Genomic DNA, 19,406 nt, shown 5'->3' with positions numbered 1-19,406 from the left:
GTTATTTTTGATGCTAAAACCTGCGTCTGTGGAGTTCAGCAGCCAAAATCAGCACCACTATTATAGTTAATTAGATCACCTAGTTAGATTTGTATTTCAGTTAAGTGGTACCAAAAGTAATAAAAAGCATTTGGTGGTACATGACACAAAAAGATTGAGAACCGCTGCTGTAGACTATAAAAGATGGTTCAAAATATGCAAAAAGTGTACGTTAGCAGATATTGGAATTATGACTCATGCAATATGGAATGACTGGGATAGTTGTCAGAGAATCGAACTACAAAACAATACAGATTCTTGCGAGCAGATTTTTAGGCAGCATTGTAATCTGTATTTTAGCACTCGGTTATTATGCTATTACTTTTTCTCTATTTACAGTTATGAGCGCGCTAATAACCAGCAAAATAACGCAAACTCTTTAAGACTATCCAAGCAAAATTCTAAAAACCCGTCCTGAATGCGTATTTACTCTGATTTACAAATATATCCACAGCACCCTCTGGAGTCATGAAATTTCCAATGAACACTTTCCTGACATATCAGGAAGAAAAGTCATAGGTAATTTCATCCATAAGTATGGTAATAGATATAACAGAAACCCTCAAGGTCACTTATGAACGCTTGTCGTCTCTTCTCCTGTAACCAATTCTTTACTGTAACCAATCCTGATTACAAATGCTCAGTATCTGAAATTATTCTTAGTTTAGCTAAAATCTCATCTTCAGTGGCGATCCAAACACAATATAAAAGTAAAATATTTTTATTTTTTCACACAGATAAAAAAAAACTAGCACAGTATATCAATTTTTATATTTTTATTTTATATATAACTCGGATTACCACAGTCAAAGTGCATAAAACTTAACAATACGCAAAAACCGTAGCAGTCCGTTTATTTCTTTCCTGCGGCCTTGGCTGGAGCCTTCTTGGCCTTCTTAGGCTTTGATTTCTTATCTTTCAAGATTTGTGCCCTTCTCCTTTCTTGCAATTTTCTGGATCTAATCACGACGTTGTCGGCACTCACGGTAATCTAGAATATAAAAAAATCAGTTTTATAGAAGTTCATCAATTTTATGATACCTAAATATTATATATAGTTACATCAGAGGTGGTTATGGTAAAATCATAAGACTTCATAAACACGGACCAAAAAATATCATCATAGCAATAAATCAAGTAGTACGTACACCTTTTATAAATTACAATTGCAACAATAAATTTAAAATTTATTATACTTACACCACGTTTCTTGGCCAAAAGTTCTTCCCTGTTTAACTGTCTCTTTTGATTCTTCAAAATGGCTTCACGTTTGAGTACAGCAGCATATGGATTCAACTTAAGCATGGCCTTAGCGTTGGTCAATGGATTGAGACGACGTACACGACGTACAACCTTCTTTCTGGCAATGAAAAGAAGAATACATGGTTAGATCGTATTAAAAGATGATTCTAGAAATTTCTTGATGTTAAAATATTACTCAGATTATTTTACCAATCATGGTCTTTCAGAACCCAATGCTCTGTGAATGTCTATTAAGGTGTTTTCATCATAGTAATATTGATAAATCAAGAAAATTGAAATAATTTTCAAAACTGAGGCTTTTGTGTAGTACCTGAATTTACTAACTCAATATTGATTGTATATAAATTATTTCATCAAAACTGTAATGAACTAAATTAAATATAAGTCTTAGAGCAATACTACAACTATTTACTATGCTTGTTTAGATTGAATATCTGTATTTGTAGAGTAGTGAAGGCGAATCAAGTCCCACAGCACTTAGGCCACAAGTGACCCAATGTGCATCCTCCCAGGGAGTTGTCATCCTTAGCTCATTGTTCATCCTCCCATTTATAGAAGGTGAACAAGTTTGTCCATCCTCCCATTTATAGAAGGTGAACAAGTTTGTCCATCCTCCCATTTATAGAAGGTGAACAAGTTTGTCCATTCTCCCATTTATAGAAGGTGAACAAGTTTGTCCATCCTCCTATTTATAGAAGGTGAACAAGTTTGTCCATCCTCCCATTTATAGAAGGTGAACAAGTTTGTCCATCCTCCCATTTATAGAAGGTGAACAAGTTTGTCCATCCTCCCATTTATAGAAGGTGAACAAGTTTGTCCATCCTCCCATTTAGAGAAAGTGAACAAGTCACCAGGTGACATCTCCCTTATGTGGGAGGTGTAGGCCAGGGCTCACCAAACACATACTCTCATATTGACGATAACTCCCGGACACTCACATGGAATGCTCGACAGTTTCGTCTACATGTTCACACTACCTCCACAATGTGTTGACTAGCCCCAGTGTATGGAGGTCAAGAAGAGTGGAGAAAACCACTCTTCAACCCTTCACTTACACAAGGGGTTCAACTGCTACATTTTTTGGGAATAAATCAAAATTATATTATCAGAAAATTTATTTTTATATTTTAAACTCCAACTGAGAAATCTTTTTCAGAACATAAATTTGTTTATTTCTGTTTCTCAGCTGTAAGTCAAAATATCAAAAATAAACTATTTGTGATTACAATTGTGGTTTCTTCCCATAAAATATAGTGGATAAAATAGGTTGTTACAAGTTACTAAGATACTTAGCAACATGCATCAAACCTTTAAGTTTAGACTGGACTACTAACAGTCCAGTCTTATGATGACAGGAGTAAGCATAGTCCAGTCCTCATGTATTTGCCGGACAAACAGTGAGCGGTTAACAGAGGACCTATCTGTGCTGAACTCCCGTTTATACTTCCGGTAGTCATCTGATGACTAACCGTTAATATACCTTTTCACACAAACATTTCGCCTCCCTTATATCCTGTACAAAATACCACTTTTCAACTGATCTTTCCATGATAACTAACACAGTAAAGACAGAATGAAAAATGATATAAACAGTGCGACAAAGATTAGCAAAATATTTGCGAGCATATACTCACATTTAAACATCGTGTGGATGAATATTAAATGGATTGAGAAAATGCCGTATCTACTGGCTAATATTGCTATTACTTATGCACTAAAGTGTAAATACAATTTTTGACTACTAAGGTATTCTGTGATAACTAACACTACAATACCAAGTAGGAAGAAATGCGTATAATTTAGTACAAAAAAGCAATATTCGCCCAAAATTTAGGCGATGTTCTCATTTTTATAGTGAAATTGTCAGTGGTAAGTTGTAGTGGCAGGGGTAGTGATGAGTTTTGCAACAAAACTGCCCCGAACCATTACGAACTTAGATCCTTAGGTACACAATGAACCTCCGAGTGGAGCCCAAATGTGTTCCAAGTGGAACCAACACCAATTCACTGATGTTAGGGACAGATATCCCTTAAAATGAAAGTGGGGCAAAAGTGCAAGGCCCAGGCATAGGTTTGCATGTGCAAGCCACAGCCAAGCCTGCCTCTTATGTCCGCACTTGTTTTTTCAGTCCGCCTATCCAGATCTGTTTTTATCAGACTGCAAGGCCTTCTGAGTAATCACTGCACCCCAGCTGCTGGAGAGGGAGACCTTTTCCAGCAGGCTGAGGACGCAGAGGAATGTAGTTTCTGGCGTGATTAGCCATGGTCTGAAATTATTTCTGTCTGATCTATAGAACATAGTTGAAACATCAGAAGAAATAATTTCAAACGGCAGCCTATACGCCTGAAACCAAATGATAGTGGGGCAAAAGTGCAAGACACAGGCATAGACTCACATGGGTGAGTCACAGCCTGAGCATGCCTCTTATGTCCACTCATTTTTTCAGTCCGCCTATCCAGATCTGTTTTTATCAGACTGCAAGGCCTTCTGATTAATCACTGCACCCCAGCTGCTGGAGAGGGAGACCTTTTCCAGCAGACTGAGGATGCAGAGGTATGTAGTTTCTGGCGTGATTAGCCATGGTCTGAAATTATTTCTCTCCGATATATAGAACAAACACAGTTGAAACATCGGAACAAATAATTGCAAACGGTAGCCTATACGCCTGAAACCAAATGATAGTGGGGCAGAAGCGCAAAACACAGACATAGGCCCGCTTTCACGAGCCACTGCCTAAGCCCGCTTCTAATGCCTTCACTCATTTTTTCAGTCCGCCTATCCAGACCTGTTTTTTCTCAGATCTGCAAGGCCTTCTGAGTAGTTCTAAGCCACCACAGCTGCTGAATAAGAAAACCAGCAGGCCAGGGCCTTACAAAGGTGTATACCATTTTTGGGCTCATAAGCTATGGTCTAAAATTATCTCTGATTTTTGCCACAGGAACAAATAATTTCAAACGGCAGCCTATATGCACAAAAACCAATATAACATTACAAAAACCTAGATGGTGAAAGCCTATATTGCCTGATCATAGGGTCTGCTTTTTTGTACACCCAATTCCTTTAGGCAACATACAATAGCATTTATTTGCATCGTGGTTACTGCCTAATAACTTCTACACTGGTAAAAAAAATCATTACTAATGAAAACATCTAGAGCCCTCACGGAACTCTAAACAAAATCATTAGATTTTTAAACAATTCATTGATGTTCTGAATTTTTTTGATCCCTTGAAACTCTAAATTTATCAGAACCATTTTGAGAACAGTCTGCACAATCAGTAATTATTTTACCAAACCATATGTGATTACTAACACGATATGATAAAAATAAAAAAAATAACTGCATGGAAAACTACCACAAGCAGGCCAATAAATTTGTCAATTATCAAGGTACCATCACGTTGAATTTTTCTGGCTGTGTTGAACAGAATATATTCCACTGTAAGTTCGAAGATTCCAACTCATATTCATGGAGACAAATAGGCAATATAGAAAATAATGCCTATTGTGAACAGTGCAAACTAGGTTCTCGTATGTAAGTTTTGTAATATTTAATTGTTTGTATACATGTTAGGGGTAACGAATAACCTACTTAGAAAATAGGTAATCTACTTTCTAAGATTGTTATCCATTACTGAACGGCTGATTGCAGAACTAAAACTTTTCTTGACATGAAATAGAACAATATTTAATTGTTTTATTTCTATGACAAAAAAAGTTGTATTCTGGGCGATGGGGTCGCCACATCCCTACGCCATAATACAAAAATGAAACAAAAAAAATTTGAAACATTTGAAAAATTTTGAACTCCTTGCCCTTCACATAAGCCTCGTTTTAAAAATATCTAACTTGATTTGTATCATTGATTATTCTACTTACTGAGGAGCACGTAATACAGCTTTGATTTCATCAGCCTTCAACAATCTAGATAGATCAGTGTTGGCCATTTTAGGCTGGGGTAGATTGTAACCCTTCTTTTCCAATGATGCTGTTTTCCATGTGCCGAACAATTTATCTAAACGTTGGAAAGCTGATTCAGTCCAAATAACAAAGCGACCTACATGACCACCAGGAGCAAGTTTCAACAAATTTAACTTCTGTACGCTAATGAGGTCAATGCCTGGGATGTTACGGAAAGCACGACGAAGACCTGAGAAAAAAAAATACAGTTCTAGAAATTCTTTTATATGTACATATTTGTTTATTAAATGTGATAAGATTACTCAGATTATTTTACCAATCATGATTTTTCAGAACCCAATGCTCTGTGAATGTCTATATTTAAGGTGTTTTCATCATAGTAATAAAGACTACAGTAACAGTCTTATGAGCGTGAGTACTTAGTACAGACCAGTTTTATTTATTTGCCAGGACCAACAGGGAGAGGCTAGTCTTCGACACATTAGGAGACTTTTGCAGAAGAATTAGATCTGGCAGTCTACAGTGTTGTGAGCTTAAGCATTATTGTAACAGTGGAAGTGTCCAACCGATAGGGATAGAAGATTACTAGTGAAAATTTGGACAGTGCAATGAAACACAAAAAAAAAATGTAACAAGGGAGTGCTGCAGGAAATAGATACACATTGGATTGTCATAATAATAAATGGAGATACAGAAGATGATATTTGTACGAAGATACGAAAAGTTCAACGAGCATTCAGCATGCTGAAGAGGTCTAGCAAGTATACTACAAGGATAAAGATCCAAATATCCCAGTCATATGTCATGTCTGTTCTACTCGACGGATGTACCTGGAAAGTGACAACTTTCTTACCCTTACAGACTGTCTACGAAGAATTGTTTGTATTTTCTGACCAAACATCAGAAACGAAGATCTACTACACCTGACCCCTACAAAAGAGGGTAGAAAATGAAATATAAATCCAGAAAGCGGGGTTGGATCTGTCACACATTCCAAAAAAAATAGTTCCAGTATTGCAAAGACAGGCCTACAGTGAAATCCCCAAGCAAAAAGAAAAAGAGGTTACCCAACACAAACTTGGAGAAGATCCATCATGGACGAGATAAGGGACCATGGAAAGTCTTGGAATGAGGTGAAGGCCTTAGCTCAAAATAGAACCAAATGGCACGTTTTCACTGAAACTCTATGCTCCACGTAAGAATTCAAGAACATTATACAGCGTGTCTACTTAAGTTGGAAACATATGGGAAACTTTTTTTATTAATTTTACGAAAAAAAGGTGTTCTTCATAAAAAATTCTGCATGCTCTAAAACCTAAAATTCAACCATCAGATATCAAATTTTATTAATATTATACAAGGTATGTCAAAAAATATTATTGAAAAGTTGTTTGGAATTAACAACTAAAATCAAATATGCAATTACATGCTTCTAATTGAAAAAAAAATATTTTAATTTTTTCTCAAATTTATGAATACCCAACATAAAAAGCTCTGCATGGTCTAAAATCTAAGCTAAAACCAGGATATATCAACTTTTATTTATTTTATACGAGGTGTGTCAAAAATATGAATTTCGCTCATGAATATTAGTACATTTATATTTCACAATATTTCAACTAGAAGAATGTAATTGCATATTGAAACATAGTTTTTAATTCTAAACAACTGTTTTTAATAACAATTTTCAATATTGTGAAAAATAAAGGTACTTTACTCCTGAGTGAAATTTATATTTTTTGACATATCTCGTATAAATTTAATAAAATGTGATATCTGATGGTTGCATCTTACGTCTTAGGACATACAGAGCTTTTTATAAAGAATACCTTTTTTTTTGTAAAAGTAATAATAAAAGAGTTATCATATCTGTAATAAATAAAAATGAAGTATTCATAAATTTGAGAAAAATTTGGAATATATTTTTTTTTATTAGAAGCATCTAATTGCATACTTGATTTTAGTTTTTAATTCCAAACAACTTTTCATAATAAGACTTTTCGATATTCAGAGAAATAAAGGTACTTTACCCTTGAACGAATTTCATATTTTTTGACATACCTCGTATAATATTAATAAAATTTGATATCTGATGGGTGAATTTTAGGTTTTAGAGCATGCAGAACTTTTTATGAAGAATACCTATTTTTCGTAAAATTAATAATAAAAAAGTTTCCCATATGTTTCCAACTTAAGTAGACACGCTGTATATAAGATTGTATGACTAACCTTGCCCTTTTCTTATACAAAAATAAGAAAGGAACGCCTATAGCTGTCATTTACTCTAGCACACTTTAAGAACACCTTAATCAGTTTTATTTTTTACTAAGATGTGGACATTTTTATGTGCAACAATATTTTATTTTTTGTCAAAAATTACCCCATGAAAATGATTTAACAACCTACCTTGATCTTTGTAGTAAACAACCAATGGTCCTTTACGTTGGATGCGTCTCCTATTACGCATTTTTCCCTTACCAGCACGGAAACGTTGACTCTTGTAAACCTAATCAGAAAAATAACTACTCTAAAATCAAAAGTTTTTCTATTTCTAATATATTTCTGATTGAAAATATATCTATATCAGCGCTTTTGAAAGTAAAAATCATAAAATCTCATAAACACGGACCAAAAGCAAATCATCATGGTATATTTTCATTAAAATGATTAAGGTCCGGTTTCACCAACAACAAATAAATCAATGAATAGCTATTCGTCAAAAAAAATTTATTAGACATTTATATTTTTAGTTTCAATATAATTTTGATAATTTGAAGTTAAACTGACGAATTTTCTTTCTCAAATATTTACAGCGAGATTAACTTACTAATTTGTTCGACGAGTAAGTATTTATTTCATAAATAATTAAAATAAGTCTTATTTGATGTTACTAAAATTGAGAAATGTCAGTTTATTCGTCGAATAACTTTTATTCATAGAATAAACTACTATTTGACGTTGGTGAAACTGGCCCTAACTGTATATCATAAAGTTGATTTTTATAGAAGAGCAACATGAAAAAATCAGTTAATAAAAGATAATGAAACTAATCAAATACAAATAAAGTTATTCAAGACAAATCAAAGGACAATAATGCAACAAAATGAAAATTACAAAGCTTTGTCAAGCTCTCTTATTTTTGGGTTGCTAATCAAGATGATTTAGAATTTAAAAAATTCATTAATATAAAATAAATTGCCAAAAATAGTAACAAACCTTTTGAATGTCAGCCCATGCCTTGATTCTCCTCAAGAACTGGACAGCCTGTTTAGTTTTGCTCATTTCTTGTACCTTGTCACTGACAACCAATGGCAATTCAGGGATTTGGTCGATGACATGTCCTTTGCTCATAACTAAGGCTGGCACACCACTAGCAGCTACAGCGGATGCCAAAGCATAACGACGTTGATTGATGTTTACACGTCTGTGCCAGCGCCGCCATGGCTTGGTTGGTGCAAACATGCGCCCACCTCTACACATGTTACCGAAAGCTCCCTGACCAGAACGGTGGGTACCACCTCCTCTTACACGGGGAATACGAGCAACAGCACGTCCGGTACCCCATGATTCAGCAGATGTTTGATGTCCTGAAGAGGAATAAAGAGAGAACATATAATTATTCATATTTTTAGAAGTAAAGGATTGAAAGATGTAATCAATCACTGTCAAACAATCATATAATTCTAAGAACCAAAATATCGCCTGGTGAGAACAATAGTGACGAAACTTCAAAATGAACATTTAGAGATAATTGTATTTGAAGTTTTGATGAAACTGCTAAACAGTATAACTGACTTATAGGTAATCATTTTGCAAAATTTTTCTAATAATGTGCTTTCTAGATATGTAAACCAATTAGTAGAAGTAATTTTATTTGAAGAAAAGATAGATATTGTATTTATTTTTGATTTTTTTTTCTGCGTTATCCCATTATTGCATTATTAAAGATGTTTAATTTGAATGAGCACAAAAGTGCTCATTCGCCACTATTGCACATTGTACTATCTTTAATAAAATATCCAATATTTCAAATACATGCAGGTACAGCGTAATTACAGATTCGCCAGTGTTGATATAAAGTTTGGTGTGCTTTCGTCGTTAATGCATCAAAATATTTGACAAATTCACAATACCATAAGGACTTGTAAGCGCCCTCTAGTAATAAGGAAATTAAATAATTGTTAGCCGATATTGCACATAAAAGAGGGCATATTTAGATGTCGATTGATGGACTTAACTCAAAAACGTTAATTTTCGAGTTTCGCCACTATTGTTCTCACTAGGCGATATGTCCCCAATGTCAATGAATCAAATGATATGATGAGTGTATGTTATATTGATATTAAAATAACAAATGAAGTGGTGGACACTGGGTATTTTGACCAATTTTACCAATTGGACAATAAAATTGTTAACCCGGCACCTGCCACGTGGCTTAGCAAGGCGCCAACTGCCACGTGGGTGCTCACAGCACCCCTTAAAATTTTTCAGTGATCTACTTGTTTAAAAAACAAAATAATATGTTGAGTACCACAAGAATATAAATAAACATATTTTATTAACTTATTAGCCACTAATATGTTATAAAAGTTAAAAAATAAAATGAAAAAGGTGTTATAAGCAAATTAGCAAGTACCAAGCCATAATCAATGAAGTCAAGTAAAATATCTAAAAAATTAAGATTTAGTGAGTATAGAGTCTATATTAATAATTTAAATCAGATATTTCAATAAAAAATATAAATTTGACCTGTTTATCAAAAATACAAAAAAAAAATTTGAAAGTTAAAGTGCCAGATGATGACACCACAATTCGACTTTAGAGCTATTTCAGAATGACACTAAATAATCAGTTGTCAAGATGGCGGGCAATGAAGACGCACGTTCAGTTGATGGAGATAATTTTTCAATTTATTATAAATGTTGCATAAAGAAAGAGTGCAAAATAGTAGTGTGCAAATGGTGTTACAATGTGTTCCACCCAAGCTGCGCAAAAAGAGGTGGTTTAGAAGTTTGTGAGAAGAACCTGACAAAATGCTGTGAAAAAACTGAACAGAACCTTAATGAAGTAGAAGCACCAGAAGACGACCAAAATCTATTAAAGGTAGAAAATAAGTTGCTAAAACGACTGATTACTGAGATGGAAGATAAAAATGGTATTCTAAAAGAAAACAATAGATTACTGTTGCAAAGAATCAACTTTTTAGAAAAAAATGTAACTGTAAAAACCACTGATCAAAAAACTGTAAACAGTAATTATCAACAAAGTGAGAAAAAAAGTGAAAGTGAACCAACAAGTGAACCCACTTTGATGTCGACACAGAACATGCTGCCTACACAAACAGTAGATAAAACATACAGTCAGATGGTAGCAAGCAGTAGATCATTTGCACCAAAACAGTTGACAGCTGACAACGTCAACAACAAATCTAATAAAAATAAACCAAAAGAAGGAAAAACCTTTAATTTGGAGAATAATGGAGTAAATGATGAAGTGCAAAATGATAATGAGTCATGTGAAAATAGTGGATTTGTAGAAATGGTAAACAGACGAAGGGAAAAATGGAAAACAAAAAGAAATATTGGTACTGCAGAGATAAGTCTAGATGAAAATAACAGGTTTCCTGGGAGAACAGAGTAAGGTATGGTTATACTTGTACAGAATTAGAAGAACTTCCACAGAAGATGATATTTATAAATTCCTAAAGGAGAAACGGGGTATGGAAGAAACTATCATCACAGTAAAAGAATTGCCTAGCCAGGAACATATGTTAAAGCGTTTCGTAGTATCTGCTCCTTTTAACCACAAGGACAAGATGTATCAACCTGACTTCTGGCCAGCTGGTGTAGGGGTAAAAAGATTTCACATGAACAGGTATAAAGATTTATTTGACAATAGAGGTGGAAATTTTTAAAAGTAAAAGCAAGCGAGTGTGATGAGGTCATAAAACCAAATGCTGTAGATGACCTTCCATTTAAAAAAGATGCTGCATCCAAGTGTCAAGAGCCTGATGGTGGTGCAAAACACAAGAATAAACTAAAGTTATTTCACATAAATATACATTCAATGAGGAATAAAACAAATGAATTTGAAATGTTCCTAGCTGACAAAAATTGTGACATTGTTTGTGTAACAGAGCATTGGCACACAAATGGAGAGATTGAAGCCTTACATATAACCGACTATAGATTGGCTGCAGCTAGTTGCCGAGTCAGCATAGGGGGAGGTTCAGCTATTTTTCTTAAATCCATGTATGATTTTAAATTAATAAATGAAGTAAATGCCATGACTGTTGTAAAATGCGTGGAAATATGTTGTATTTTCTTAAAAACATCTAAATTATATGTAATTTCAGTTTACAGGAAACCATCTGCTTCTTTGGATATTTTTCTGGAAATAATGGAGCAAGCATTGACTATAGTTCATGGTAAAGGTAATCTATTAGTTGTGGGGGACTTCAATGTGAATTTTCTGTCTACGACTCGAGAATGTGTTGAAGTATGTAGCTTGTTTTCCTCTTTTGGACTATCCCAGTTGGTCTTTGAACCTACAAGGGGGAATAATTGTCTGGACAATATATTTCTGAGTTTGGATCATCATGACTGTAATCTGGAGGTTGTTGAGACTGCACTCTCTGATCATTGTGGCCAGCTTCTGGATTTTCTTGTGCCTACTAGTGGTAATGATCCAGCACTTGTTAGATCTGTTTTCAGACCAATTACACAAAAGGGTAATGTTCTTTTTTCTCATATGTTGAAGGTTTAAAATGAGAGTTTCTAAAAGATTCTGACTTGTCTGCTGAAGCTAAATTCTTTGCATTTCATAATAAATTAAGTAAGGCTTTCTTACACTCTTTTCCTGAAAAATCCTATAAAAAACGTAGAGATCAAAGTCGACTAATAAACTGGTTCAACGATGATTTGAAGTCCATGAGGGAAACACTCTACTTACTAAAGGAGCAGTATGATGAGTTTCCTACATTGGCTCAGAAAACTCTATTAGCAAATCACAAAAAAGATTACAAATTAGCAATAAAATCTGCTAAACAAAAGGCCAATGATAACCTTATTTCAACTGCATCCAATCCAGTTAAGTGTATGTGGGATATCATCAATGAACACAGAAACAAGTCTAAAAGTAAGTTAGAAACAAAAATTACACCTAATGAATTTAATGACTTCTTCACTAATGTCGCTTGTAACTTGCAAACCCAGATTCAACCCTCCTTTTTCAATCCCTTGGATTTTAATGTCACCATGTTTGGGGAAGAATTTTTCTTCAAAGATGTTTCTCTCGTTGAAACCAGAGACATTTTAACAAATATGGTGAACAAGAAAAGTAGAGACTACTTTGGATTCTCAGTTAACATAATAAAAGGAGTGAAACATCTCATTGCTGGTCCATTAACAACACTTATAAATCACTGCTTTAAGGAAAGCATCTTTCCTGATCTGCTCAAAAAAGCAGTGGTGGTACCGATCTATAAAAAGGGTGACAATGACGACCCATCCAATTATAGGCCAATATCACTCCTTCCTATAATATCAAAGGTATTTGAGAAATGTATGGCAGCAATGATTATTAAGTACTTTGAATCCAAAAATTTGTTCACAAATAGTCAGTTTGGTTTTAGGAGGGGTCTAAATACGACAAAAGCCATCATGGACTTAGTGATGAAGATTCAAGAGGCTTTTGAGCAGAGTTGCTATCTGTCGGCTACATTTTGTGACCTGAGCAAAGCTTTTGATTGTGTTTCACATGAACTGCTTCTCAGGAAATTGGAGAGATATGGGTTTGGAGATAGTAGCATTGCAATGATCTCCAGCTATCTCTCCGATAGAAAGCAGAGTGTGCAGGTGGGTAGAGTGAGGTCGGCAGAGAGAGCTATAAATATTGGATTACCTCAAGGCTCAATATTGGGACCACTTTTGTTTCTAATTTATATTAATGATCTTCCACAGATGGACCTTACCAGTTCATTTACTCTTTTTGCTGATGATACTACTATTACCTGCAAAGATTGGGATTGTTAGGCAGCAATAGAGGCATCAAAGCAAGCACAAGATAATGCAGAACAATGGTTTGCAGCAAATATGTTGCTTCTAAACATCAATAAAACCCAGTCTTTGATTTTTTCAACAAGACAGCTTCCATCCGGAGATGCAGACAAACAAATAAAATTTTTGGGAGTTTACTTGGATGCAGGATTATGTTGGAAGGCTCATACACGGTCCCTTGTGGCTAAGTTAGGAACTACAACTTTTCTGATTAGAAGACTTTCTGAGTGTGTATCTCAGTTCACTTTACAACAGGCCTATTTTGCACTGTGTCATTCACACATCAGCTATGCAATTTTGGCATGGGGTCACAGTGCTGGAGCCAAAGATGTCTTTCGTATTCAGAGAAGAATAGTAAGGATAATTGCTGGCCTGTCCTATCAGAAAGAATGTCGGCAAGCATTTGTTGCACTGCACATACTGACTCTGCCTTCGCTATTTATTCTGGAGAGTCTTGTTCATGTGAAACAAAATATAGATTGTCATCAAAGACATGAGGATGTACACCAATATGAAACCAGAAATAAGCATGCCTTAATACTGCCCTACACCAGGCTCCAAAGAAGTAGAGACGGACCAAACTCATATGGTTTAACATTCTACAACAAGTTGCCTACTGAAATTACTGAATTGCCAACTTTACAATTTAGAAAAAAACTAAAGAATTTTCTCATAGGCCAAGCATTTTACAGCAGTGATGAATTTTTAAATTTTAACTTTAATGTTTGGAACTGGGTTGTGAATTGTTGAATTGTACTTTGTTTATTCTTAGGAACCCAGAAAGTGTCTGTCTTAATTGATGTGTGTATTATTTCATATTATGCCTTGTGTTTTTATACTTGTATTTTATATCTTGTGTTTTTATATTTGTATTTTATATCTGTGAACCAAAGTTGTATACTATTTTTCGACGTATGTAAGTACTTTTGTATATTGACATGAATAAATGACTTAACCACTTCAAACACTAACACATATATGCTATATAATATTATAGAAAGCTACTATGACACACAGCTCGGTTACCAAACTTAAAATACCAAATATTTGATAAAAATGTATTATGGGGTGCTGGTAGCACCCCACGTGGCAGGTGCCAGGTTAATAGATAGTTTTACTTATATAAATTGAGTACAGAGGAAAAACCAGGAATGTCACTTTTTCATGAATTTTGGCTTTTCTCACCATGTGGTAGCAAAAACTGAGTACTATCGACTAGCCTACTGATTCAGGACAATAACCAGAAAGATCAGTCTATATAAATTTTCAAAGAATTTGTGCGAAAAACCAGGATTTTCTGCACGCCACTGAACAAAAATAAGTAATTTAATAAGTTTATATAGATTAATATAATACAATAAGAATTGCCAGAATTCTGATAAGAATTAAGTAGTTTTTAGATATAAGAATTAAACCTTTATTCTCAATATGTATAAAATGTGACATTCCTTGTTTTTCCACTGTACTCTTCAATTGTATACAGTGAGAATCATACAAAAGATGAAAAACAAAACATTGTGAGATAAAAAGGGATGAAACTAGTAGGTGAGAAATTTAGCAAGAGAATTGACATGATATTAGGTTTGTTCTAGCATCAGTTTCAAACGGTTTGAAACCATCAGCAAATAGCAGACCAGCGTGAGTAGAGGGGATAGCACTGGTGACTGTATTATGTTCTCTCACTGACCAACTGTTTGCTGATGGTTTCTGACTAGTTTGACTATGTGCTAGAACAAACCTTATGATTGTTTCCCACCTTTAGACGTATTAGAGGAGTATGTCAACTAAAACTGTCACTGTCAGTGGTAGTTGCCAAACTCGTCTGATATGTGTAAAGGTGGGAAACAATAATATCATCTCAATTTATAAAGGTTTCTATCGCTAAATTTCTAACCTCTACTAGTTTCATCTCTTTTTATCTCGCAACCTTATGTTTTCCATCTTTTGCGTTATTTTGCCGGTTATTAGTGCACTCATCGCTGCATACTCTAAGAGTGAATGTTAATATTCATAGGTTTACTGTATGATAAATATTGCCCTTTTCTTACATAAAATTAAGAAAGGAACGCCTATAATTATCAATTGTTCTAGCACATTTATGGGACATTCAATACAAAGTATATGATGTAAGAATGTGGACATTATTATGTGCAATAAGTTAGTCAATTTCACATAAAGTTTAATCTAGAAATAAGTACTTAGCAATATGTACATCCTTAACAATAAATAAGTACAGTAGAACCCATGTGAGGGTCATTTGGACTGCGGATTATCTGGATAGTTATTCGAAAAGGTACCAAGCGACAAATTCGAGAATATTAAGAAATTACCACCAACCGATTTCTACTGGAGTATATTGAATATTCTAAAAATATCTAAGCCCCAGAACGACTCCAATGACATCTATTAACAAGAACACCAAGCGCCAACAACAACGATTTATAATTTAAACTAAACTTCTAACATAATTTTCATTCGTGACAAATTCGAGAATATTTAAGAAATTACCACCAACCGATTTCTACTGGAGTATATTGAATATTCTAAAAATATCTAAGTCCCAGAACGACTATAACGACATCTATTAACAAGAACACCAAGCGCCAACACCAGTGATTTATTTTTTAAACTAAACTTCTAACGTAATTTTCTCCGAACTACTAAATAGGCGCTTGGTTCCTTTTCGAATAACTCTATCCATCTATACTATGATTTCCCATTCTTCAAATTGCATTTTTTTTTGTTTTTATCCAAATAGCGTCATTGTAAATTACTCAACAGAAAATCAGTATAAGCCGTATGATAATGCCTGGGGCTATATGTACTAATCAGTATATAGCCCCAGTGTTCAAGGGATCCCTGAGAATCATTCACTAATCTGCTGCAGAGTGTTACGCCAAAAACTAGACATGACATGAATATATGAAGTTGGCAAACAAACAATACATGATATCAACAAAAACAAAATGAAACAACCAAATTTCATATCTCAGTCTGACTCTTGTAAAAACATATCTGGACCTCAGAGGTAAACTACACTATGTTGACATGGTGTTTTTTTGAATCTTTAATCCACTTATTTTATTAGTTGTGATTATACAAATGGGTTATATATTATCATTAAAATATAGTCATATTGTCTTTCAACTAATTATGGGATATATCAGATTTTTATTAACATCCTAAGTGCTCTAAAGTTGCAAACACACGCTAAACACAGTTGCTCGAAATGACATTGTAGTTTACCTTCGAGGTCCAGATATCTGCATCGAAATCATTGAAAGATCCAGATACAGTGGAACCTCGATTATCCGTCTCTCTATTAACCGTCGCCTCTGTTAACCGTCAGGGTCCATACCTACATTAAGTTATGTTGACTACATAAGTAAAAAATTTAGTCATCAATTCATTTTGTTTGAGCATTGCGATAAGCCAAACGAAATTCCTTGAAATGTACATGTGCAGTTATGCCACCACCGCATTTTTTTATGTAAATAATTTTTGTTCTTATTCAGGGCTCTGGATTACATTTCGTGATAAATGATATGGTGCTTTTAGAGTTCTATTTTTAGAATCGCAAGCCGAAAATAAAAGTGCACAGCACAATAATTATTAGTCAATATCTGTGTCAGCATAATTAAATTTGATTCAAATTCGAACATTGATTGTGTCACTTAGTCGTTTGATCAATTAAGTTTTGTTAATGTTCTGTTAACCGTCTTTTCGATTATCCGTCATACCCTTGGTCCGGTGCCCTGACGGATAATCGAGGTTCCACTGTATCTGCATTTTCAACAACCCGATTTAGCAGTTTCCAAGTGGTTTCTGGAGAAAATATCAGAGAGAAACCTCTGGGCCAATGTGTGCTAACCAAGCAGAGATATTTCACGAACACTTCAAAAACAAAGAACCTTTCAATGCATCCAGTGTATGGTTACATTGGATCAAAAAACCTCACAGATATGGTATTACAGAAGGATGCATAGAATAGCATAGACATAGAAGAAAAGTATTGTAGGAATTCACAAGGAATACGAAATAATAAACACAATAAAAATAAGAGTTACAATAACTGGGACACATAATGAGGGGACAGCAATATGAAATGCTAAGGTTGATAATACAGGGAAAGATAAGTGAAGGAAGGAGTGTCATGGTTGAGAAGAACAATTTATAATCAAATGCATATTCTAGCAAAATATTAGCTTTGTTCCAGCAGAATTTTGAACTGATTCAGAATCGTACTGAGCGTGCGCTTTACATAAAACCGTACGCGTTTTATGTAAAGCGCACGCTCAGTACGATCCTGAATCAGTTCAACATCGGTTCAACATTCTGCTGGAACAAAGCTATTGTAAAATGAATATAATCCAAGCTACCACCAAACAAAATAAGTCTCAATCAAGTCGATGTGGCATGACATTTTACCACAAACATGTGGATATTATTAACCCTAATGAGTTTTAACACCTGGACTGCCTTACAAGAGAAATAAATCTCAGATCAAACTAATGCTTGGCTACATCAACTGTCGTAATGCACTGTGGCAAAGATTCACTATGGGACATAATATATGCCTCATAACCCACTCAACCGAAGTTTATAAATATTACTAAACGCAGCCAATGTGTTAAAATATAAATTGTAAGATCCAAACATCTTTATCAAATATTCAATATGGAAAAAAGAAATAAATGCTTCGAAATATAGCTTTCCTTTAAAATAAACCATTTCCTGAAGTTAACCCTCAAAAACACATGGCTGTTCACACCAATTTATATGTAAATATTACTAAAAACTTATTCTCAATAAATTAATTTTAAATGGGATATGCTATTTGTTCTCAGTACTTACCAGCTTTGTCACTAACGCTGTAGGGTTGACGATGGTTCATAGAAACCTGTTGGTGAACGAAATTGACTACATCGGGTCTGATTGGAGCCTTGAAAACTGCTGGAAGTGAAATATTTGAACCCTTTACTTCCTCGGACTTCTCATTGTATACGCTCACTAATGGGCGAGCGGTGGATAACGACTAAAAAATTGGAAGTCAATATTCAACAAATCGGCAACAAATACAATTATGCATCGGTACTAGTAACTGCATTTGACTTGCACTTCAAATGTGGCTGATTATTAACAATAATGAACCTCTACATTCCAGTTTACACATATTTAGAAATGTACCTACACGTGGTACTTTTTAACTTGATTTTATACTAACGTCTTACACTTTTCCACATCGCATTTATAATATCTTTTAGTTTTAAATACTTAATAACAAATTACTGTTCACTTTAAATAAGCTTTGAAGACTTACCATTTTCTCTTATTCTATAAATTATTTACAGTAGCTCACACACACATCAAGCGAACGATGTGTCCGCCATTAAAAAGGATGTTCTTTCTTGTAAACCAATCGTTTTAAGTCGTTGACGAATTTGACGTAACCACCACTTCCGGTTTCTACATCGTGTTCCGATTTCTGTAGTATGTTTGGCATGTTCAGTAGTGTATTTTGATATAAAATCAAAATTTGTAATTTGATTCATGATACATTAGGTTTGTTCCAACATGAACTTTTGGACGATCCAGAAACCGTCACGGAACTACTTGTACCGCTTGTTGTGCGCATGTTCGTAACCGTATCGCCCAGTTATCGTCCGATGACGGTAATCCAATGATAAAAACCAAAGACGTATGCCGTAGATATGCTGTTCGGACGACCATAGCGGCTGGCGGTCAGCAGAAATCGGCTGAGTGGTTGTATCCAGCCGTGATTGGCTCCGTGCGTCTCCCCTCTACTTACAGTCACGTGACACGCTGTCAGATTTTGTAAGGACGTTGGCATTAACGTTAACATTGAGTCTTATGGGATTATTTTGTTAAACTTGAATATGTTATTTTGTAGTGATAATAACCGAATACAATTGTTAGAATTCATTAGTTATTAATTTATACTCTAATTTATAGTGCAACAAAAATATTTTCTTTTTCGTTAATAAAGATTTATTGACATAAACTGCGATAGTGAGGTTATGTATACAAAATCTAACTGATAATCAATATTGGAAAGTGAAGAATTTATATCAGATTAAGTGCGTTTTTATTTTCTGTTTATATTAA

The 19,406-nt window shown here is 34.4% G+C and overlaps 1 protein-coding gene, 1 long non-coding RNA gene and 1 other non-coding gene across 3 annotated transcripts; 1 reads left to right on the top strand and 2 right to left on the bottom strand.

The window, feature by feature from the left end:
* Window positions 1-744: 744 nt before the first annotated feature.
* Window positions 745-18,768, bottom strand: LOC114327049 (60S ribosomal protein L4). Its single transcript, XM_050644120.1, has 7 exons — window positions 18,601-18,768; window positions 18,135-18,315; window positions 8,440-8,810; window positions 7,630-7,729; window positions 5,182-5,452; window positions 1,240-1,399; window positions 745-1,030 (listed from the first exon to the last, which is right to left on the bottom strand). The coding sequence occupies exons 1-7, from the start codon at window positions 18,601-18,603 to the stop codon at window positions 893-895; spliced, it is 1,224 nt and encodes a 407-aa protein (XP_050500077.1). The 5' UTR covers window positions 18,604-18,768; the 3' UTR covers window positions 745-892.
* On the bottom strand, window positions 1,099-1,168 carry LOC114327051 (small nucleolar RNA SNORD18). Its single transcript, XR_003651942.1, has one exon. It is a non-coding gene; the product is annotated as a small nucleolar RNA SNORD18 (small nucleolar RNA).
* LOC126880321 (uncharacterized) lies at window positions 1,718-3,081 on the top strand. The gene is made up of 2 exons (XR_007696558.1): window positions 1,718-1,930; window positions 2,001-3,081. It is a non-coding gene; the product is annotated as an uncharacterized LOC126880321 (long non-coding RNA).
* Window positions 18,769-19,406: the final 638 nt, after the last annotated feature.

Source organism: Diabrotica virgifera, chromosome 1 (genome assembly GCF_917563875.1).
Source record: "Diabrotica virgifera virgifera chromosome 1, PGI_DIABVI_V3a".
Lineage (NCBI taxonomy): Eukaryota > Metazoa > Arthropoda > Insecta > Coleoptera > Chrysomelidae > Diabrotica > Diabrotica virgifera.
Note: the sequence above shows the minus strand (reverse complement) of the source record. Positions and strands in the feature narration are given on the sequence as shown.

What these genes read in the sequence shown, in the direction of transcription:
- LOC114327049 (XM_050644120.1), bottom strand. An exon ending in CATGGGCTGACATTCAAAAG is followed by an intron (nt 7,730 to 8,439) that starts GTTTGTTACTAT and finishes TTTTCTGATTAG; the next exon opens with GTTTACAAGAGTCAACGTTT. An exon ending in TGTTTACTACAAAGATCAAG is followed by an intron (nt 5,453 to 7,629) that starts GTAGGTTGTTAA and finishes TTTTTTTCTCAG; the next exon opens with GTCTTCGTCGTGCTTTCCGT.